Below are 23,421 nucleotides of genomic sequence, written 5' to 3'. Positions count from 1 at the left end.
TTTTTTTTTGCTATTACATATTACATATAATGCTGCTATGAACATCCTTGTATGTCTCCTTGTGAATTTGTGTGCATTCTCTCTCTCTCCCTGCCTCTGTCTCTATGCACGCACGCGCGTGCACACACACACACACACACACACACACACACACATGCATATATACAATTGCTGGGTCATAGAGTGATTTGTTTTCTATGTATGAGTTTTCATTATAATTATAGACTTTTAGAGGTATATGGTACCTTTGAGAAACAGCTACTGTTTCTCTCATTTTAGAGGTGAGGAAACTCAAGGTGAAGGAAGGTGGAGTGATTATTCCAGGGCCCCATGGCAGTTATGGGCAGATCTTGGTAGATTCTAAGCCCCCCGCCTCCCACTTCTGGTCTCTGAGATCGTTTGGTAAGCCGTGAGTAGCATGAACCCTGGGGCCAGATAGCCCGGCATGTTGAGAGAATCTGGACAGCAGTGGCCCCAGCCCTCATGAGATGTAACGGCTCTGCATGCTGTTGCAACGCGGATGTGCCAAATACCAAGTCCCGAGGAGGGCACCGCACAGGTGTTTCCATCATCAACAAGGGGATGCTCCACAGAAAAGCTGCAAATGGCCCAGGCCAAGTTGGTGGTTGGCGGCTCCAGGTGGCGTAATTCTGACCTCCTCCTTAGTGACGATCGTTACAAAGCAACAGTGTGATACCCACTGTGCTTTTGAGACATGCGTTTGCCCACCCAGCTGCTCCTTTAAGCATCTGTATGTGTATGTGTCCATAGATTATACAGACTCAACAGCGTGAGCATATGTGAAACTGTTAGACACAGGAGCACTTTTAAAAACACAGGACTCCTAAAAGGAACATGTGAAAATCTACAAAGTTATCTAATACTCCCTGTATCCAGGCTTTTCCATCATGAGGAACTATATCATTAACTTCTCAAGCAGATCACTGCGAACCTTGGTTTTCAAGGACAATGGCAAATACCTCGGCTAGTGAAAAGCAACTTACTGGAAAATCTCATTTATAATCAGATATGTTTTTATTAGGCTTTTATCCTGCTCTCCTGACAAAGGCTCTATTTAGAAAAATAGCAGTCTTTAAAAAAGCATCATTTGAACAGAACTGCTAAAATTACCCTCAAAAATAATTCTAAAGATTGGTTACTGGTCACCCGTCGCTACACTAAAAACCTTTCTGGTTTGTAATCTATCTTGCAGAAGACATCTTTTATTTGTAAAGCGAGAAATCACCATTTTTGTGTATATTTTAATCAAACAATTTGGGGGGTAAATTTATATATCTGTACACGCATATATGTGCACATGTTCTTTATCTCTCTGTTCATCTCACTGTTCCAAATCTACTAAAAGTCCATGAATGTTAGGAAGGTTTTACTGCCAAATTGACAAATCATCCTTGCGATCCTCTGCAATGTCAGCCCCAGAATCATCAGGCAGCGGTGGCATGAGTGTGTGTGGGGGGTGGGGAGATGAGGGGGTGCAGGGGGAAAGAGATTTGTTCTTTTGGTATTCTTACAGCTCATTCAACAGGCAAATCATATGTCTGCTGTTGACTGCTAAATGTAGACTCTGGAGAGATTCCTGGAATTTGGGCGCGAAAGCACCTGAGAGGAATAGAAAATTAATACGCAGATGTTAACTCTAGTAATTATGAGCAAAGGAAAAAAAGTCATTTAATTTTGAAAGTGAATTGTCTGCCAGTTTTAGACTAGCACTGATAACGCAAAGGTCAGCTAAGAACCTGAACGAAGTTATTTGTCGGAAGCTGGGCTTTTGCTGACGTGAATAAAATTGGCAAAATGCAGGAAATGGAAAGGCTAGAATGACGGAATGTTGAGAATGGCCAAGGTCTAGACAACACAGGTGCTAAGAGTCGGTTGAGTCCAGGCACAATCACCAGGCCAAGAGGTGGCGTAAGGCATAGCTGGATGGCCCATGTCCTCGTTGCTCCTGCATTTACTTTGGCTGCAGCATTCCTCAAGCTGCGGTATTACTGGTGTTCTCTCTTCCCCGCGGGCACAGAGGCCCGGAGGTAAGAGCTATGTCTTACCTGCCTGTGCAGCCCTAGAAACTAGCGCGGTGCCTAGAGAAGTGCATAAAGAAGGCATCAATAAGTGCCAGTGGATGACTTTCTCATGTTTTATTCAGTTGCAGTATCATGTGGATGGGCACATGGGGATGAATATATGTAAAAGTGCTTTGAAATGCATCAAGAGGTACCAAAATATTTCTTCCATCAACCTGCCGTGGGGCCTGTTCTAACAGTAGAACATTTTCAGCGGGTTAATTCATTAGGCTCTGTTAAAATATAAGAATGGGTTAAGCCTTATCAGTCATTACGCCTTATTCTGCATTAATTTATCTTTCTTCTTTCCAATATGGTGGCTAAGTTGAGTGCAGGCAACAGCTGAAGTTGAAAACGCTAAGCAGAGTGGGCTCTTAATAAACATTTGTTGAGTGATGAATGAGTGAATATTCCTGTCTGCATAGCAGTAGAAACATTTGTTGAGTTCCTATTGTATTTAAAAAAATAAATTGCTCTAGATATTAATCTAATTTTAAAAGGATGGTCAAACTATAACTCCTCTAACAATCTAAGATAATTTAGTACATTTTGCTGTCATTATCAGATGCTTTGAAAAATGTTACTTATTGCCTCCCCTTGGAAAGACAAAGACAAAGATACCATTAGACTGGGCATTTTCCATAATTGCTGATGAATGTTTGTAGAGCACAAAGGGAAATGGACATTTTTCAGTTTGAAGATCCATCTGATTAACTTAGAGAGCCAGTTGGAAAAGCATCGTGCATCCAAATGGATTTATAAAATCTGAAGTATTGGATAAGTCTCAGTTTCTATAGTGGTCTGAGGCAATGTGGTCCCTGATATGCTGTCCCCATGCTGCTGACAAGAAACCAAGGCAAGGAGAGATAAGTGAGTGACTCCCTCAAAGTTGCATGGCTGGTTACCGATTGGGTACATCTAAGTCCTGCTTGAGATGCTGAAATTACTATTTAATTATCAAAGCCTTATTCACTGCAGGGACTCAGAAATAGGCACGGAAATCAATTTCAGAAAATCACTCAGTAGAAACTGGAAAATGTTTTCAGTGAGTTGGAAAATCAGACTAAAGAATTTACCCCCAGACTTGGGTTGTGAAGCCTAGAAATTCACACTAAGGTTTTTTTGTTTGTTTTATTTTTGTTTTAAAATCTGTGAATTCTGCTTTCACCTATCACTTGTAGTATAGAATTCCAAGGATGACCAAAGCCATTAGAAATTAAATTTACAAGTTTCTGTGGTTGTTTTTAAAGGGGTTCCTCATTTCTAGGAATCTTATTTTCCTCTTTTGGCACATGGCAGGAAATCTTGCCCGTAGGGATGGGTCATAAACTCTCCAAAAGGTCCAAAAGAGCATCTTCCTGCCTGCACTGGTCCTTTCTAGAGTGCTTTCCCTTTCCTAGGGGAGGAAGGCAGTGAGCTTCCTTTTTGATTGACCTCAGTAGTATCATGACTTTTTTTTTTAAAGTAGGCTCCACACCCAGCATGGAGCCCAATGTGGGGCTTGAACTCACAACCCCGAGATCAAGACCTGAGCTGAGATCATGAGTCTGAAGCTTGATGGACTGAGCCACCCAGGCACCCCTTGACTTTCGATTTGAGTAGCCAGGGCAGAAGAACCAGCAATACTCCGGACAGTTAGAGAGTAGTTGTGCCAGACCACCCACACCCTCTTGACCCACCTTTCTCCAGCCATTGCTGCATCAAGCTTCTGCCCAAGCTACGTGGTGCCTCGCTTACTTTCTGCTGGTGGGGGGTGGGGAGGCTGCTCTGACTCCCCGTGTGGGATGGGGATCGCTGGAGGAATCTCCTGCCCTCGGGTGTGTATGTCCCAGAACTCCCAAGTCCTGGGAGTTCACGCCCATGGAACAACCTTGGTTGATGGGAGAATGGAGGTGAGTGGATAATTTTGAGGTGCAGCACCTGAGACTTTTCAGACAGTCCCTGCAGGATCAAGCCCAGTTGACCACAGGGATGACCAACAACGAAATGTGTCTTTACAATAGCTTTCCTACCTGCCATTTCTACTGCCCCAGTCCCCCACTCCTGTTCCTGATGTCACTTCCAAAACTATGCTAACTGCACGTAAGCCCCTGTCTCCAGCTCTGCTTTGGGAGAGGGTACAGGGACCTATGCTGGTTTTCAAAGTAAACTGATTAATATACATCTGAGAAGGTCAACATTCCATATAATGTATCTCCAACTCAAATGACAACTATTTCTTGATTCTTCCATGAGAGAAGGAATACAGTGATGGCGGAAAATGCCCTGAAAAAGCCCGTGTGGGTTTCAGTTTAGCCACTAATTAGTTACGTGACCCAAGCTACACCATTTAACCTTTTTGAGCTTAGTACCTGATCTATAAAATAAAGGAGATGATTTGGATTACATCATGTCCACAATTGTATATTTGTGAAATAAAAGCATCTGGGTGACGGTTTGTAGTGGCTGCCGTTCCCCTCATTAACCCTACGGATTGTTTTGTCTAAAAAATATGGCAACACTTTAATGCAACTTTAGACAAGCAAGTGAATCAGCCTCCTGAAGGTCTCGATTAGGGAATGAGCAGCTATTTGGAACCTCAGAAGACAATAATGCTGACAAAAAGAGAACAAGCTGGCTTCTTTGGGAGTCAGCAAACAGCAGGGGCTGCAGCATTAAGATAAGAACAGAGTAATGAGAAAACGAGTTGCAACCAACTTCCTTGGCTGCGTCCCAGCGGTCACTCAGTGATTTGACACATCCCTAACAGGCCTTGATAAATGGACTCCAACTGGGGAGATTTTTTTCCTCCTTAGAAGTTACTTGGAAACTTGGCTTGGGAAAATGCTTTGACTTTGGGAAATATATTGAGAAAAATAACACAAAATCCTACAAGTGTCAGAGAGAGGAAATAAAAAACATTGAAGGGGTATAGGGCTCCATGAATCCCAAATCAAGGAACATCATTCCAGAAAAAGATGGAAGATCAGGATAGCTAAGTCAATCATGAGGGCCACAAAACATGCAAAATAAATGGGCTATAAAGCAATGGGGTTGCAGATGTTGCCATTTATAAGACATACAAGGCATTGGGCGCCTGGGTGGATCAGTCGTTAAGTGTCTGCCTTCAGCTCAGGTCATGATCCCAGGGTCCTGGGATCGAGTCCCACATCGGGCTCCCTGCTCAGCGGGAAGCCTGCTTCTCCCTCTCCCACTCCCCCTGCTTGTGTTCCCTCTCTCGCTGTCTCTCTCTCTGTTGAAAAATAAATAAAATCTTTAAAAAAAAAAAAAAGACATACAAGGCATTTACGAGATGTAATAAGATAGATAACATAGGTATTGTTATCTCCATTTTACACATGAAGAAAAGAGGCTCAGAGAGGTGAATAATTCGTCTGATAACACAGAGCCAGGTGGTGGCAGAGCTGGAATTTTTGTTTTTAAAATATATATTAAAAATTAACTAAATTTATATTTATCAAGGTAATACATGCACATAGTTAACAAATCAAACAATACTGTAAAGCACATAATGAAACAAAACAGTGTTTTCCATATTGCTGCCTTTTGTTCTTTGAGTGTATTTCCCAGTGCTTTCATTTCATGTTTTATTTTGGCCATAATATTCTTAATTTCAAGAGCTTTTTCTTCTTCTGTGGTCGCTCCTATTATTTTTTAAAGCATCCTGTTCTTGTTTCATGGATGTAATATCTTAGCTGTCTAAGGATATCAACAATAGTTTTTGGGTTTTGTTTTCTTCTCCCTGTTTGCTCTGAATATAATTTTTTTCCTATTTTCTTTGGCTTCTGTATTTCATATGGGAGGTCTTCGCAAAATTTTCTGTGATTCTCAGTATCTGTTTGTATATAATAGTAAGGCATTGAAAGACTGAGCAGGAGTTGTATGTGTGCATCCCACACACACATTACACAGGATGTATTTATACTAAAAATTATTCATTGTTTATATGAAATTCAAATTTAACTGGACTTCTTGTGTTTCCATTTGCTAAATCTGACAACCCTGGGTATATGGCTTATGAACTCCTAGCTTCTGGGTGACTGGGCTATAGGTTTTCAATCCAGAGATTTGTTCCATTTCACTTCATTCCCTCTTCTGAGCTCTGTCTCTCCTTCTCACCTTGTATTTTCCTCAGTCCAGAGTCTGCTCTTTCATTTCTCCAGGGAATAAACCTTTAGCTGTCTCCAGGGGTAGAGGAAAGAAGCTAACTGACTACTTTGGGGGAGCATTTTGTGGGCTCTGTATGTTCTGTAAACTGGCTTGCTATCATCTCCTTATCTTCCTTAAGCTTTGAGAGTCACAGCCCCTTTTCATGGCACGTTTTGTCTCTGGGCTCCAAACAAGGTCTTACAGGGCAAAGTATCTTGCTTCTCAGACCTATTCTCTGTAGGTCCTACTTTTCACTTCTACTCTGCTATATCAGTTACCATTTGTTGGTCAGTCTTTGATTTTCCACTAATGTATTGACATCTCTTCTCAGTTGTGGTGTGCCCTCTCTCTTTCTCCTTGCAGATTTATTCCTTTATTTTTCTTTTAAATTTATTTGGTATCCTTTCAGTGGAGTTTCAGGAGAGAGAGGACACAGACACATGAGCTCAATCTACCAGGTTTAACTAGAATGCCAGAATGCAATTTAAATCCAGACCAACATACCTCCAAAGCTTTTACTCCTTCCACAATACCATTTACTAAGTCATTCAGTGGAATCCAACAATAAATACCTATGGCATAGATTGTTCGTTGTCTAATCTAATATCCCTCCTTCCTTTATTAATAATAGAACCCCTACTTTTTTAGCAGGGCACATGGCTACCCAGAATAAAGACTTCCTTTCCCAACCTTCCTTCAACCTAGGTATAGCCAAATGACTAAATTCTGTCCAATGAAATGTAAGTGGAAGAGTTATGTGGAGCTTCCAGAAAATTCTCTTAAAAGATAACCCGCATCTAGGAATGTCTTCCAGTTGCCTTCATATAGAACTTGGGATGGTCACTTTTGTATAAAACAAAGGATAAAGGAGTTTAAAGATAATGAAAACTGTTAAGGCATAGAAATTGAAATAGGGAACAACATTTTTATCAGAATTTAAGCTATAACAAAGTATAAAACAGTGTAGGATGTAGCATTTAAGAAGCTTTATGTGGTAAACAACATGGCATTCATCTGTAAAATGTTCAATATTTTGATGTGAGTGGTAGTTTTACTGATGTATACATAGTTTTTAAGTGCATTCTAAGTACTTAATAAAGTAATTCTTAAATCAAATACAAAAAAAAAAAAGATAACCTGCATCACATTTTGGCCCCTTTTTTTCCTTGCCCCTTCTTTCTTTCTGCTAGCTGAAATGGGGACATTATGGTTGGAGCTTGAGCAGCTATTTTGGACTATGGTAGAAACCACGTGCTGAAGGCGGCAGCTCAGAAAGACAAAAGGAGCACTGGGTCCCTGATGACTTAATGTAGCTACTCTACCATCTCCACATTGTGGATCTCCAGATTTCTTTTACGTGATAGAGAAGTAAGCCACTGCTATTTTGGGGTTTCTCTCCCTTACAATTGAATCTAATTCAAACTGACACAATGCCAAAGTGCAGTAAGATTTCAAAGAGAGTGAAACAGGCTTCCTAGAAAAGGTGATGGAGGAGATGGACCTTAAAGGAAAGTTCAGCCAGGTGGGGAAGTGCAGGGACAGGATCTCATGCAGAAACAGTGTGATTAGGGCACAGGGGCACCTCATGAGGGGTTTTCAAAGGGCAATATGTAGACCAGTCTGTAGTAGCCAAATCATGTAGGAGAGGAGTGGAAGATAAGAAGGAAAAAAGACTGGGGGCAGATTATGGAGGGCTCTGGAACTTGAACCAAGTTTGAAACAATGAAGCCACTGAAGGTTTTTGAGATGGAAGTTGGAGATACATGATTAGAATGTGAGGGAGGGTTAGACTGAAGAATTCCAGAGCCTTCTACACACCTATATAAAGTTATATGGAGATGAGGCTAAGGGAACAAATCTGAGTAGAGAGAGAAGAACACGGGCTAAAGAACTCATTCGTGGGAACAAGGAGAAAAGAAACCTACAAAGAACCCAGAAAAGGAAGGAGAAAAGCAGCCAGATGTTGGGGAAGAGAAGACGGTAGAAAATGATAGTGAGAAGTCCGTAAACCTTTAGAGGTCTCAACAAAGCTAGACAATATCAGAAATGAGTAAAGGACATTGAATTTGAGGACAAGGAAGTCTCTGGTGACCTCTGAAAGAGCAATTTTGGTTGAATGTGAAAGGGCACATTGGTCTTCGAAGTGTAAATACGTGTTAGGAAAATAAAGGTAGTAACGTGTTCCATTCATTTTAAAAGGTAGGCAGTAAAAGAAAGGTAAATTGAAAAACAATTAAAGATCTCCATGGGATCAAGTGAAAATTTTTTAAGGAAGGGAAATGGGTCTTTAAGAGGAAACTCTGCCTATTGGTGAAGGAAGAGACTTCCAGGCTGCTGAAATAGGTAATACCCGATGGAGCAGGTCTCAGAGGAAATAAGAGCAATGGAATTTCCAGCTCAGATGGAGGCTTGAACTTTGGAGAAAAGGAGGACAGCTCTTCTGAGAAAGAGAACTAGAGGAGAAGCAAGAAAGGAAGACTTGGATTTCAAGTCAACCTTTCAGCAACAAATCTTTCATTAGCATCATCAACACCATTATGGATCTGACGAGAAATAATAGTCCAAAGTAGCAATCTTCGCCAGTCTCTAAAATAAAAATGGCCATCGCTTAGCTTCAGAGTCAAAATTTCACACAAAGCTCATAAAATAGAAGAAAGCTATAAATCTCACGTGGTAGCCCTGATTTTCTTGTCTTATAGATACCACCTTGATGAAGTTCATTTAGATGAGGGGAAAACAACAACAAAAAGTTTAGCTCATTTACACATTGATACCAGTGTTAGAAAAAAAAGCAACCCCCAATATGGACCTGAAAATTAATTACAGGATGAAATTTTCAATATCCATTTGTCAAATAGATCAAATGCCAATACCTACTCAAAGTACAGCGTGAGGTCCGTTGCTAATATTGACTGCTTCAAAAGCTGCATAAGGTCACTATATTCCTTGGAGGACAAATTAGCAAAGATGTTGTGACCCTGTAATGAGAAAGTAAAAAGTCACAAAAGACAACATTAAATCTGAGGTTGTTGATTACATGTGTTTCCTATATTAAAAAAAAAAAAAGTATGGGCACCTGATAAAACCATTTAAGACAATTTAATGACATTTTGTGCAAGTACAAACAGATTCTCTGGCAGACAGAGCAAAGCCGGAAAGTGCAATCATTTTCGAGGACTACCGGGGGGCACTTTATTATTCTTCATTAGACTTTATTAGTCCTAAATAGAAAACTGTGAAAATCTTTAAACTTACTGTGGATATGTTTGTGCCGACAACTTCATTTGACTGCCACTTCCCGTGGAATTTAGTGAGTGTAGAAGTTGACAAAACATTTGGGAATCTTTCTGACTCTAAAATGAACACTAGTTTCTCTAATAAAGACTAAAGTTGGCATTTGGGAAGCACCTGCTATGGCAACAAAGGACTTCAAGAAGAAGAAAAAAAACCTTAGACCAGTGGTTCTCAGCTGAGGGTGATTTTGGCAATGGGGACTTCCGGCAACGCTTAGAGACACTTTTGATTGTCACACTGACTGGGTGTGTTATTGGTGGGTAGAGGCCTGGGATGCTGCTAAATCTCTCACAATGCACAGGAAAGACCCCACAACAAAGATTTACCTGGCCCTGCATGGCAACATGGCCGAGTTTGAGAATCCCTGTGTGAAATTGTGAATATACATCCCAATGAAGTGTGTGGTAGTTTAAGCTCAGTATGTAATTACTGAGTGGCTAGAATGTATAAGATACGGTTCTTGGCGTAGTTCTTGGGACTGGTAAGATGACCTTTACCTAGGATCTGTATCTCCATACCTTTGGAAAGCATACTTCTTTTCATCAAAATTTGTTTTAGCTACATTAGGCAGTTCTGCAATGTTTTTATAAAGTGAAAAAAAAATCATTGTGTAAAATGACTGACAATTCACTAATCTGTTTTGAAAGTCAGGGACTTTTTCATTGATCAGGTTTTCTTAGCATGAATTATGAACTCATAAACACGAGGACCGGGAACCAGAGGAGTTTTAAACCCGGTGTTGAGAGCCAGAAGGTGCTGCAGAAGGAAGGGGCAGAATGACTGCCTGAGAATAAACTATTCTCTACCAAGAGGTAAATTAATTCTTTCAGGGGACCAGAATATCAATTAGCAAATTAGTTCTTACCAGGCGCCAGATGATAATCTCCTTCCCTGGGTTAATTTATCTCATTGGGTGAACCCTCCACTCCTTAAAGACTAGAGTATATTGGTTTCACCTGGGACCAGGTCCAATATTAATAATAATTTTCAAATGAACTCTTCCAGACCCTTAATTCAGCCATTAGGAAGAAGACAAATAACTAAAGGTAGGCCACGCCATAATTCTGCGCGGGTTTCTTTGCCTGAGCCTTGCCCCATGGATCAATCATGGGCTGGTGTGCTGGGGGCCTGGGAGAAAGTGGGTGGAAGCCGTGGAAAAGTCGTCACCCGGATCCAGACCCGTGTGTCTAGCATCTCCTGGTGAAAGAAATATAGCCTTTAGGAGTAAGTTACAGTAAAAACTATGTGGAGTTCAGGAGACAGTGGTCTGAATTTGAGGATTTTTTTTTTTAAGACTTATTTATTCATTTGAGAGAGAGAGAGAGAACAAGCAAGGGCATGAGCAGGGGGAAGGGGCAGAGAGAGAAGCAGGCTCCCGACGCAGGACTCGATCCCAGGCCCCGGGGATCATGACCTGAGCCGAAGGCAGACACTTAACCGACTGAGCCACCCAGGAGCCCTGAGGATCTTGATCATTTTGTGAGAGAGCATGCTTTACCAATTTTAAAGGACATAGAGTAACTGACACAATTTACACCTAACAGAGTGATAAAGATAAGCTTTAATAAAAAGAATAGCTAATTTGCAGAGTATTACTTATATGCAAATTGACCTTCTACAGTGTCTCAAGGGTTTGGTCCCTGAAACAGGTCTGCCTCCCTGAAATACTGCTTCTACTCCTTGTTTAGGGAGCAGTGGTACTGATGAAAAGAAAACCAAATGTGGAGGGAGCAAGGTCTGGAGCAACTTTTCGCCCTGCCGCTGCCTCATTTGAAAAGCGGGGTGATAATGATATCTGCATGTTTGCCTTTCTGAGGGGCGGGGCGGGAGCTGATGTGGGGGGAGCGCCAGGCCCCAACCCACACACCAGTTGCTCAGGGCGCAGTTCCGTTATTATTGTTCTTCATAGAGAACCCTGGAGTGAAGACTAGCCAATGTGTTTTGTTTGTATGAAGCCAAATTCTGAGTTAGTGGGGTTTGTTTTTCCCAGGAAACAAACAAATGACCCTCTGAGAAAACCCTAACACCCTGTTTCTAATCTCTGTCGTTCTGAAGGGGGGAGTTCCTGGGGTCAGAGGCACAGAAAAGACAGTCTGCACCCAAGCTCCTCACCCTCCCTTCTACACTCTTTCTTCCACAGCGCTGAGCTGAAACATGGCTTAAATAGGAAAATTCCAGAGCTGCAGATGCTGAGATGCTGGTTTCTGTCAGAGTTACTGAGAGCCTAACCCTTGATGTTTCATTCCCAACTGAAAATACATCTCCCCCAGCGGTTTTGCCCTTCCCCAGCCGCACTGGGTTCTGGAGTGCTGACTCTCCTTTATGGGGTCGAAGAAGGCTTTCGTGATATTTCAAAAGGCATGCTTTCTCAAGATAGGCTGGAGGAAAAAAACCTCCATATTTAATGATGCTATTCCAGCGAAGCAGGGCCTTAATGATGATAATAATAATAATTAATGGCACAGCTAGAGAACTGACAAATAATGGGGAACAGATGATCCCTTCTTGGCCTAAAAAAAAAAAAAAGTCTGTACGCCTGCAGAAAATTAAACAGATCCTTTCCTGGCAATTTAAAACACAGAGGCCTCAGCCAGAGTCAGTTAGTGGTTTTTCTTTTTCTCCGTGGAGAGCTCAAAGTACAAAAGCCCAACTATTTTCAACTCCTGCATTGCCACGTGAAACAAAATAAGGCATATGGCTTTAGCCCTGGGTCTCAAGTTTAGCTGCAATTCTCACTTTCAGACTGCTCCCACCAGCAATTTTGGATGCTTTTATCTTTTATAGCTTTCTCAGTTGTGCTAATAAAGTGTAACTTTCTCGCCCTGTTTCTACTTCTACCGTCTTTTAAAATGGCTTTGGATTTCGTGAAATGGGAACGTTGGGCTGCTCACTACTTGGACCAAGTCACTCTGTCAGCGGGCTTCTGTATTCCTTCAGGAAGGTAAGACTGTGCTTCGGTGACAAGCTATATAAGCAGTCTCCTCTGCCAAGTGGACCTGGAAAGTCTTCTTACCAATAATGAGACCCAAATGAAATCTGCTCAGGAAGAATCTGAATAAGGTTCTTAATCAGGCATCTGAAAGAATTTTAAAAAGCCACCAAGAAAAACAATCGTTTGGCCTAAAAAAAAAAAGTGTCCCTCTTCCCCGTATCTACCTGTGGCATTAAAAAGAAAGAGGTAGCAAACATTGTTTTATTGGTTTTCTGTCAAGGGGAGAAGCAGAATATTAGGTCTGTACCTCACTTTGAAGGATCATCACAGCATGGTTAAAATGGTGATGCTCCAAGGTAGCGGAAGTTCCGTAGAGTTGGGCCAGGGCAGAGCCGCTCCTGAAAGAGGACAGAAGGGTGAGTGACCCGGGCCCTCCACCTGCCAGCGATTCTCCCACACCAGCTCTTTGGATCAAACTGCTTTTCCTGCTTTGGCAAAGGAACATAAGCATCTACATTCTCAGGAAACTGCGTAGTTCGAAGGAGATATTTCGAAAAACTTCTATGTGTTAGGCTAGAGCCTGTGGATGATACAACAATAAATGAGACCAAGTCCATGTTGCTAAGAAATTTACAGACTAGTAAGGAAGATGAGATGTGGTCATAAGGGAAAATAATGCACATAACCCAGATACCCAGATACCATAGAAAGTGTTCCAGGTCCAAGCAAAGTGCTGTGGATGATCTGAGGACAAAAGACATAATTTCTAGCTCAGGGGATCAGGGTACGCTTCATGAACTAAACCTTATGTAGCTTCTGAGCGCCCAGAACAACTAACTGTCTTATACTAAATGTATTTGACGCTCCATGGGAAAGCCCTTGGGAATATTAGGCAGAGCCCATTTAACTGCTACATGTACGGCCGACAAGCTTCTACTATGGTTTCCCAGCCCACAGCCCCATTATATCTCAGGGTAGAACTCTGGTAAATTCCCTGGATTTGGAGTCAGACCCCGACTCTTGGTAATAGCGTTGGACAATTACTTGGGTGCTTTAAGATTCAGCTTCTTTGTCTCTAAAATTATGATAATGCTACCTACCTTCTATTATTTATGAAAATAAAATATTTGAAAGTGCCTGTCATAATGCATGACATGTAGTAGACTGCAGTCTAGTAAATCAATTAAAACCCATATATATTTCCATCTGCAAAAAGAAAATGTTAATTGAGGGGCGCCTGGGTGGCTCAGTTGGTTAGGCGTCTGCCTTTGGCTCAGGTCATGATCCCAGGGTCCTGGGATCGAGCCCTGCGTCGGGCTCCCTGCTCAGCAGGAAGCCTGCTTCTCCCTCTCCCACTCTCCCTGCTTGTGTTCCCTCTCTCGCTGTGTCTCTCTGTCAAATAAAGAAATAAAATCTAAAAAAAAAAAAAAATGTTAATTGATACTTGAAAAAATCATTTTTAAATATCTGTAAATTTTGCTCATGTAGTAAAACTTAATTCTCAACAATATCAGTTCAGCAAAGTGTTTGTTGGAAACGTCCAAGTGTGTTCATTTCCAGCTCTTGTGGATTAGGAATTAGAGCATCTTAAGAGCCAAGAGAGGTCCAGAGAATCCTATAGTTTAAAGGGCAGTCCTGGGACTCTGACTAACGACCCATCCAGGTCCTTGTATTCTTTCCTGCTCATTCCAGTGAGTTTGGATGTTAAAAGGGCAATTTAGCTTTTACTTGGAAATGCCAGAGATTGACAGCTCACAGTCTGCCCTGCTAATGAGAGGAGCAAGAACTGCATTTATGTGCAATGTGAAGGATTTTGGTCATGAGCTGCCCTCCATCCCCAAGATCCCCAGCCAGATCAGGAGACCAGGGAGCTGTGATGCTTGGAAAGACTCAGAACTCACCACATGTTGGGAGAAGCACAGGGTCCATAGGGATTATTATGAATAGAGTTGGTAAGGAGGGAACTAGATTTTAATCGGGTATGTGTTATTTCTTTAAGTCTTGCCTTAATCTATACCATTTAATAAGTGAAAATTTGTTAGGCTAATCTTAGTAATCAATGATTAATTAATATTTAATTTTAGTTACTATTTTCTATCAGAGCTCATTTTTATGAAAATACATTTTTCAAAGTGTACACTGTATGCCTTTGTTTTGGTTTTTGAAATTCTAGGATGTGTTATGCGCATGTCACATCCAATTGCCTGGCATGGAACAGGTGCTTAAAAAATATTAGCTGCTTGGCTAATAAGCTTACAGTGGTATGGCTAGAGATTATAGTTGGAATTGGAAAGTTGACAGTAATAAGCATGTTAGCATATTTTGTGATAATGTCTTTAACAATGCTAGCTATCATGAATACCTACCTATCATACACTAGGCAATATATTAACAACTTACTGTATTATTTCATCTAGTCCTGACAACAGCCACGAAAGAGGTGTTATTTTTCTCATTTGACAGATGAGGAAACCGAGGCTCAGAAGAGTTACGCAGCTTTCCCAAGATCTCACAGCTGGCAGGTACCAGTTCTGGACTGGAACCCAAGCTTGTAACTTTTTTCTCATTACATCATGAGAAAGATAACTTTCTCATTTCTGCTACTGAGTCTCCATTTTTGCCAAGCTGGTTGTCATCAGTGAAAGAAGATTTCAAAATGTAAAGAGAATTCTACTTGTATAACTGCTAACCACAGGCTCAGATTCCTGTGACTTGTTTCTATTCACCAGCCATGCCCAGTTGCACCTCACTTAGTGGTGTGAATCCTGATAACAGAGCTCAGGTCACAATGCAAAATATTCTCTCTTCCTTTATCATGTTGGTTTAGCAGACCTCACAAAAGTTAAACCAGCTAGATGATCACAAATTATATTTTCTTCTTTCAGGATGAGTAGAATGTTCCCTCCCTTAACCAGGGGACACCTTATAATGAATACTCTGGTGCCTCCTACATTGCTCCTCTCCCCCTTCCCCAGATCCATAGGGCTTCTGAGTACTGCGTTCCGTCACAAGTCCTCTCAGGTGTTCCTGCAAATGCAGCCATGTGACTGTCCCCCATCTGAGCATCTTCAACAGCAGGCTCCCTCTTTGTTCCCTTTGTAATTCCATCTTATATTCTTCCGACTCTCACACAATACTGAGTTCATCACAAAAATATGTAGATTTTGCAACTGAAGCAGAGTAAGGCTACAAAAGTGCAGGAAGACATTGTGATTCATTCATTCATTCATTCATCTATCATTAATTCACCCAATAAGGATTGATGACTTTCACAAAGCCAGGCTGCAGGCATGTGGAATACAAAGCCAAATACAAGAGCCAAAGACTTGGCTCTTGCCCTCAGGAAGCTCACCATCCCCTATAATTTTGTAGGAGACATTCTCTGATTAGACTTGCACTAATAATGCTCACCTTTCTGCAAACAAGGTGCCGTCTTAGCGTTCATAGAAGAGAGCGTGAGACTAAACCTACTTCAGTTTTCTAGAGTAAAACCATATAAGCAAGAATACTTCCATTTCCATATGGATCCTTTGTTTACACTATTAGATTTGGTCTTTGTCAGTTTTTCTAAGACTGCAAAACCCCTTGGTGCTTTTTCTCTCAGGCCAAGTCTCACTGAGGATGTTTCCTATACCTGCCACTGTACATGCTATGAAGCTCCTAGGGCTGCAGGAGTGAAGCCCATAGACATTAAACTTGATGAAAGTGGCAAAAAATAAAATGTGTTAGGATATACCTTATCAAAAAGTAGTCTGCAGAATATTAGTTCTTTGAAATATTAAATGGCATGTGGGCAGAAATGAAAAAGTCCCATGGTCAAAATGCTGGGTTTAAAAAGTTAAGCTGTTTTTTTATTGTAGGTTTTCCCAATGGTATCAATATGTGAAAATACATTGTGATTTGGCAGGTGAGGAATATAATATGCAGTATTAACCAATTTTACTTTATCATAAAACCATTTTTTAAAAGAGGCCATGTCTTTCATGTAATATGTTTTGTGTAAAGGTATACTTCCAGTTTTTCATGTAAAATATGAAAAAGATACCCAAATCAATTTCATATGGAAAAAATGAACTTTAACACCGGCCTTCATCTTAATTGTCTATGGTAAGTATACCCATCATATAAGAGCTTTGGGGCACACACAGTGTAATTACAAAAATATTACATATCCAAATGTGGAGCTATGTATAGCTCCAAATTGTGGATATCCATATTATATATCCAAATGCCAAAAGCACAGGAATATTTATACATGTGATTATTCATGATGCTCATTATTGATTAGGTCATCACAACATACTAAAGTTTTTCATTTTTGGATAGGCGACACACCAAGGAGACACTTATTAAAAAGAAACATTGAAGTGAAAATTCTTTCCCTACAGGCATTCAGCACTTTGCACAGGGAGCAGAAAAAAAAAAAAAGTGCAAAAACGTGCATAAGTTTGCTAGATGTGCATAAAGAGAGATGTAATGGAAGTGTGTGGCCGTGGCTTATGGGAAAGTTTTAAAAGGAAAACTATGAAAGGTAATTAGGAAATTGAGAATTGCTGGGAGGTGGTGAGGAATGGGATTAGGCTGTCACGGCAGATTAATGTGCCCCAGGCTTTCACTTCTGGGACCTGGCCGAAAGCGACAAGATGGGTTTTCATTCCCAATAAATGAGTATAAGAGATTATGCTAGAAATGAATAGAAGAAGTCTCCTAGGAGAATATACTACAGAGCTGCTTGGTACTGATATTTAATCATCGGGGGCAGCTGTAATGGAGAGGGAGATGAGTGGGAAACGTGGTCCCTGGAGAAAACAGGAGAGAGGTGTTCACAGAGTACTTGCCAAGCATGGTGGGATAGCAGCCCTCTCTGCCTATTGATCATTCACTGCACGCGCTCCAATACTTAAAAATTTAGAATAAAATATGAAAATGCAAAGGTTCACTCATCAGAAAGGCTAAGAGAATAAATCATATTGTGCTATAACTAAAGTCACAACTTTTTATTGTAGAGGCATTTTGCATTTTATATAGTAATTTGTCCCTTGCTAAATGTCTCGTTTCTTTATAGCCTTATATATGAATAAAAGGTACTGTATGCTTTGCCACATAATAATTGGTGCATTTAAATCCCATTTCCAAATCACTTGAAAGGTTGGAATTATACTGTGAATGCTTTAAGGGAAGGGACTCTTTGTTATACTTCTTTATTTCTCCCACAATGCCTAGCACAGAGCCTTGCACAATAAAGCACTCAATTATTGTGGAATAACAAAGGAAATAAGGATTAGATTTCTTCTTAGGGTTTTTCTAAACAATGGCACACTTACTGAATAAGTCTTATTCTAATCAATAAAAAGGTAATCCCTTCCCCATGATGTAAAAGGTCTCTTCCAGTATTCACTGTTGAAGGAAATTTGAACTGAGGTTGGGTACAAAAGTGACTCTCTTAGGTAGAAGCAGGGCTGATGGACATCCCATGAGCTGGTAAATTGTGTACAAGTTTAATCGTCTCGAGGAAACACGTTGGACTATCTTGGAATGGGTAGATTTGATCATGTGGTATGAGGATGCCAAAAAAAAAAAAAAACTGAATTCTAATATCATCAACTTAATACCTATCTCATATGTTGAAAGTTGTTTAATCTTACACCAGTCGCTTGAGATTGGGAACCTTAGTTTCCATTTTTGTAAAATTAAGGTGTTGAAAAAAGATATGACTACCAAGGTTTAGTTCAGTTCTATGATTGTTTATGGCTCTGTGTCTTGATTTGCTGGATGTCAAAATATATTTTAGTTTTCCAAGGCTCACATATATGGCAAGGCAGCCAATAAACTGGAAGCTCAAAGGCCCCAAATAAATATTACACAGTCACGAAAGAGAGTATGATGCAGTGATTAAAGAATGGCTTTCGGAATCAGATAGCCCAGTCCAAATGCCATTCTACCACATTCTGGATGTATGAATTTGGGCAAGTTAATTACTTTCCTGAGGCTCAGGCCTTCCCTCTTAAGTGGAGACAAAAAATATCTGCCCTGTAGCTATGTTGGTGAGCCCTGGAAGTAGGAAACAACACATCGTAGTTCTTCTCTTGGTCTCAGGGACTGTTAGTTGCAAAGAACAGAAATCTATTAGAAGCAGCTTCACTAAAGAGAAGGTTGATTAAAAGATAAAATGAACTCTGACAGAGCCCAATTATCACAAGTGTGGTTGGGTCTCCTGGAAAGGGAGGAGAGATGTGGAAAGCATGGATCAAGTCTGCTTTTTCTCTGTCTTTCTCTAGGGTTGTACAATCTCTTTCTGTTTCTCTCTGGATATCTACTTCTTCTCTTCTCTCTGCAGATTCCCTTTCTTGTCTCTCTTATCTACTTGATGTGGTCATCATGGCTTTCCCAGAATGGCAGCCTAGAGCTCCCAAGTCTCTGTGGATCTGCATCTTGGATCTCAACAGCTAACTGAGTCAATATCATTCCTAGCAGATAAAATATGATTAGCTGGGTTTTAATTATAGGTGTGTATTCTCAGTCCAAAATGCTGAGAGGTCAACTGGCAAGAAGGGCTGTCATTCTCAGTGTGATACACAGGCTTTCTCTGGGAGGGGACTTTGGTATCTAAGCACAAGCATTGTGCACTTGATTCTTAAAAAGAACCCACAAGGTGCTCAGTCTTGTTTCATGAATATAATTCTAATACATTTATTTCTTCTTTATGCATAAGTGGCAGAATGGTAGGGGGCTGGAGAGAGGGTGCTAAAGGAAGATACACTGATAGTGATGCCATTGACCTGAGAGAGAGAGGCATCCTAAAAAATAATGAAATGCAGACACAGGAACTCAAACATAAGGAATTGTCAGACTCTGTAATGAAAGTATACTCAGTTTACACTTCAGTAGGCCCCAGGGACACTATTGTCTTAAGTGCAACATCAAACCTTTGTGTATAAATACTATGTTTTATAATAATCTATAAAAGATTATACTTAAGAAATCAGGAAACTTTATTGAAAAGCTATATTAAAATTGTTAAATTAGTTAAAATAAAATCTCATGCATTTATCCATTCATCATTCATTCATTCACTCATCAAACATTCCTTGTGTGTTTCTTATGCTCTTGGTACTTGTTACGCATTACAGATACTCAAGAAGAGGGAAAGACACAGCAGTAAATCAGCAATTAAAATGTAGTGAGATGCATACTTTTGAAAAAGCAGAGGGCATTATGTGGGCACAGAAAATTGCAAAGGGGATGGTACCTCAGGGATAAAGCCCGGAGGGTGATGCTTTCAGAGGAGTTTTGGGGAAAGGAGAAGAAGGGCATTCCAGACAAGGCAGGTGGCATACCGGGGATCAGAGAGAGGTGACTAACTGGACCCTCTCGAGCACTCCAAATAGCCCCTGTGTCTGGAACACTGATGTGCTGATGGGGGTGGGGGTGGAAGGAGTGGGCGCTGGGCCAGGAAAATGGGCAGAAGCCTGACTGAAAAGGACCTTCAGAGGCTAATGTAAGCAATTTGAACATTATCCTGAAAGTCACAGGAGGCCAGTGAATGTCTTTTAAGCAGGAGAGTGATCTAGTCAGAATATTCGTGAATTATAAAGATTATTCTGGAGTGCCAGGGAGGGGGAAAACCGGAGGAGGGAAGTTGGGCTGCTTGTTGTAGCAATCCAGGACAGATGTGAAGAAGCAGCAGTTAGAGTAAGGATGCAGAGATTTAGACTTTGAAGGGTGCTAGGGAGAAGATATGGGTGCCTTGTGGATTTCTGGTGCTGCCATTCACTGGGATAGAGGAAAAGAAGAGAGTGGGGGACTCCAGTAGGAAGAGAGTTCTCAGAAGGAGGGAGTGGCAAAATGTGCCTGAGGGCAAGAAGGACCAAGAAAGAAGCTTTGGGAAAAGGGGCCATTGGTGGTCTTCCCTGGTAAGGTGGCCCTGGAAGCCATGTGGAAGGGAGGGCCTGAGGAAGTGAAGACAATGAACAGACAACTCTCCAAGAAGACTGACTGGAAAGGAAGGAAGAGAAAGAGGACGGAAGCCAGAGGGAGAAGTGGGGATCGAGGTGGGCTTCTTCAAGATGGGGGAGAATCGTTCACATTAACAGGATGCTGAGCACTAGTAGGAAGGGGAAGGAGACACAAGGCAGAGAGAGGAAGATTGATGGAGTGGGGTCCCGCAGGAGGGGGCAAGGAAGGCACCCAAAGCTGAGGTGGAGGGATTAGCCTCAGACAGGAGGCAGCACAGCCCTTTGGCTGAGATAGGAGGGAAGGATGAAAGGATGCGGCCAGACAGATAAGTTTCTACATGGCAGGGGAGGAAATTGAGGGAGTGCTCAATTGATGGCCTCAATTTTCTCGGTGACGGAGGAGGCAAGGTGATCTGCTGAGTGGTGCGGGGGTGGTGGTAGACAGGGGCTGGTTTAGGAAGGGAGAACAGTTTGGTACATATAACTGCTAAGAGCAATGGGGGATGGAGCTGGCTGGGGATGCAGAAAGATCAGCGGGGAGTACAGAGCCGCCAGCTGAGTTGGGACAATATATATCTGGTATGTCTCAGACTCTCACAACCGTGACATTTTCTTCCAAAGCCTTTAAAAATCTAGGTAGAGTAGCAAGAAATTGAACTGTTTGATTGAGCTGGGGCTGAGTCTTTGCAGAGTAGATGTCACAGCAGGTTAAGAGGGTCAAGAAATCATAGGATATTGAGAAGAGAGAGTTGAAGTGATGGGCTATAATAGGATCCAGGATGCATAGAGAAGTGAATAAGATAAAAATTCATTTGCTTCATCAGGAGTAAATGCAAGATGCCAGGACTCCAAGGACTCAATAGGTAGATGTTCCAGGAACAAAGTGAGTGGTGCGCTGTTGACGTTCAGACTGTGGAGGCAGACCTGTTCAGGGGCTTCGAAATCAGTCACCTGACAGTTACCTTACTTCTTTGTTGAAGCCTGCCTTAACTTCTCCATCCCCAAACTTTTTGCTCCAGAGTCTGAGCTAACATATCATTTTGTTTGCAAACAGAGAGTAAAAAGAACATTGAAACTGGATCCTCAATCTAAGTTGGGAGATTGGGGTTTTGGTCTTATTTCCAGCACCCATACATTCTACGGCCTTGGCCACAGCGTGAGCCATGGAGCAACGGTTATCTTGGCCAGTCCAACTTGCTTAGGGGCAGATTATTCTGTCTGTGCACATTATGTGCTCGCACATCCCCGGTTCTGATGCAATCCTTTGTTTCCCACCTTTCTGTGGGAAGACGGATGAGAGCAGCAGAGACCCTATTCCTCACGTCGCTTTACTTCACTGCAGTTTATACAAACCCACCATTAAAGAACCTGCAAGAGATTCTATTGGGTGAAGAAAGATATTTTGCTTCATAAAATTTCTTAAGACCACTTTTATTTTAATAGTCTCAAAACCCGATTTTGAGAGTAGCAAGTCCAAGATGCTTATAATGCCATGAAGGCAAATATTCTGGGAGAAAAAAAAAATAGGCCCTTTAAAATCTGAGCTTTGTTAACTGACTGAAGTCAACAGAGACAGACCAAATCAACAAGCATGACATGAAGGGCAAATTTGCAATTAAAAGAAGAATAGGGAATTATAAAGATGGATGAGCTCCATGACATGCACACCCAAGTCTGCGTGGCCTTGGCCTCAGATGCCAGATATTAATGCTTTACTCTTTAGCACTCGTCACCTTTGGCTCTGAACAGAAAGGCAAATGCATTAAAATAACAACAATTAGAACACTTACTTAGCTTGGAAGGCATTGTTGGTTCCCCTGTGGTCAAGGTCATGACACAGGCATCCCACAATCACCGCTAAAATTTCCACCTCGGTCAGAATCTCTTGAAACCCTGCGGTCTGGGAAGAAGGGAAAATGGCACAGTCACTACTCGGGGCAGGGAGGATGGATCAGGTTTGTCCTCTGAGCAGCAGTCTGCTCCGTTTTCATACTCACATCATTTAAGGAAATGATTAACTGCCACCCCCTTCGATGACAGTCAGTTGGGTGGTCAGTTGCAGAGCTAAGGTCCCCACAGTGATGAATTAGCTGGCTGTCATGGTGGCCCACCCTGGCACACCAGGACACAGTTCAGACTATTTTGTTCCCTTTTTAGAGAAGAGGCAGCACTATCCAGATACAGTGACAGTTTGGCAGCCGCCCAGAGCAAAATGTGTTTTGTAATTCTACATTGCAATGATGAGCATCTAGTGGTATGAGGAGAAAAGAGGGCTGTGAATTGAGAAGTGAATGCTATATCCATCAATGGCCACTCAAAGGAAGGCAGGCAAAAGAAAACACCTTTCATATATACATGTATATTAAAAGAAGCAACTTAGAGGTACTCAGATTGCTACATGATAATATTCGAGAAGTTATCTTGTGACTACCTTAATTCATATTAGCTTGGAAGACAGATTAAATTTATACAGATAATAAGGCAGGGTACGTCTTGAAAGCTAGGATTTGGCAGACGATTAGGCAATGCAGATTGAGCATCAGGTGGAGTATTATTGCATGGAATCCTTTTTTATTAGCCTATGGTAGCATGCTTGTGGAATGCATAGGCTGGATGTGAGATCTTTGGGGAGCAGCGTGATGTAATTACAGAACCAAGGTTGGTTGGTTCCTGCTGTCCTTCGGTTAGTTTAGAAGAGGAAGTGAGCCTCTGGAAACACAAGTCTATGCATTTTCTTGACCCAAAGCCTTTATGTTTTCCCCTTTTTACTTAGTTAAGTCTCCCATTTCATTACTTATTAAAATCTTTATCAGAGGGCAAGAGGAGGGGGAAAGTGGAGTTCAAATTGCTTCCTTTTTCGTGTATGTTTCTTCCCCAAACCTTGGACCAATAGGTAGTATCTGTAAGACACTCCTTTAGAGCAATGAAAACCTTGTTTTTTAATTGATTACATTTTTATTGCAGAAATAACTGAATAATAAGTTTTTGTGTTGACAATTTTATTTTTAAA

The 23,421-nt window shown here is 41.4% G+C and overlaps 1 protein-coding gene across 1 annotated transcript in view; it reads right to left on the bottom strand.

The window, feature by feature from the left end:
• The window catches only part of PDE11A (phosphodiesterase 11A), a 300,465-nt gene that overhangs the window by 55,496 nt on the left and 221,548 nt on the right, over positions 1-23,421 (bottom strand). The window contains exons 10-12 of the mRNA XM_081815325.1: positions 22,202-22,311; positions 12,764-12,854; positions 9,108-9,208 (exon numbers count right to left, since the gene is read on the bottom strand). Of these exons, the coding sequence (XP_081671451.1) occupies positions 9,108-9,208; positions 12,764-12,854; positions 22,202-22,311 (302 nt within the window). The remainder of the gene's footprint in view (positions 1-9,107; positions 9,209-12,763; positions 12,855-22,201; positions 22,312-23,421) is intronic.

The sequence above is a fragment of the Leptonychotes weddellii genome, chromosome 3, assembly GCF_054177405.1.
Source record: "Leptonychotes weddellii isolate Sample4059 chromosome 3, ASM5417740v2, whole genome shotgun sequence".
NCBI lineage: Eukaryota > Metazoa > Chordata > Mammalia > Carnivora > Phocidae > Leptonychotes > Leptonychotes weddellii.
This window is presented reverse-complemented; position numbering and strand designations above follow the sequence as displayed.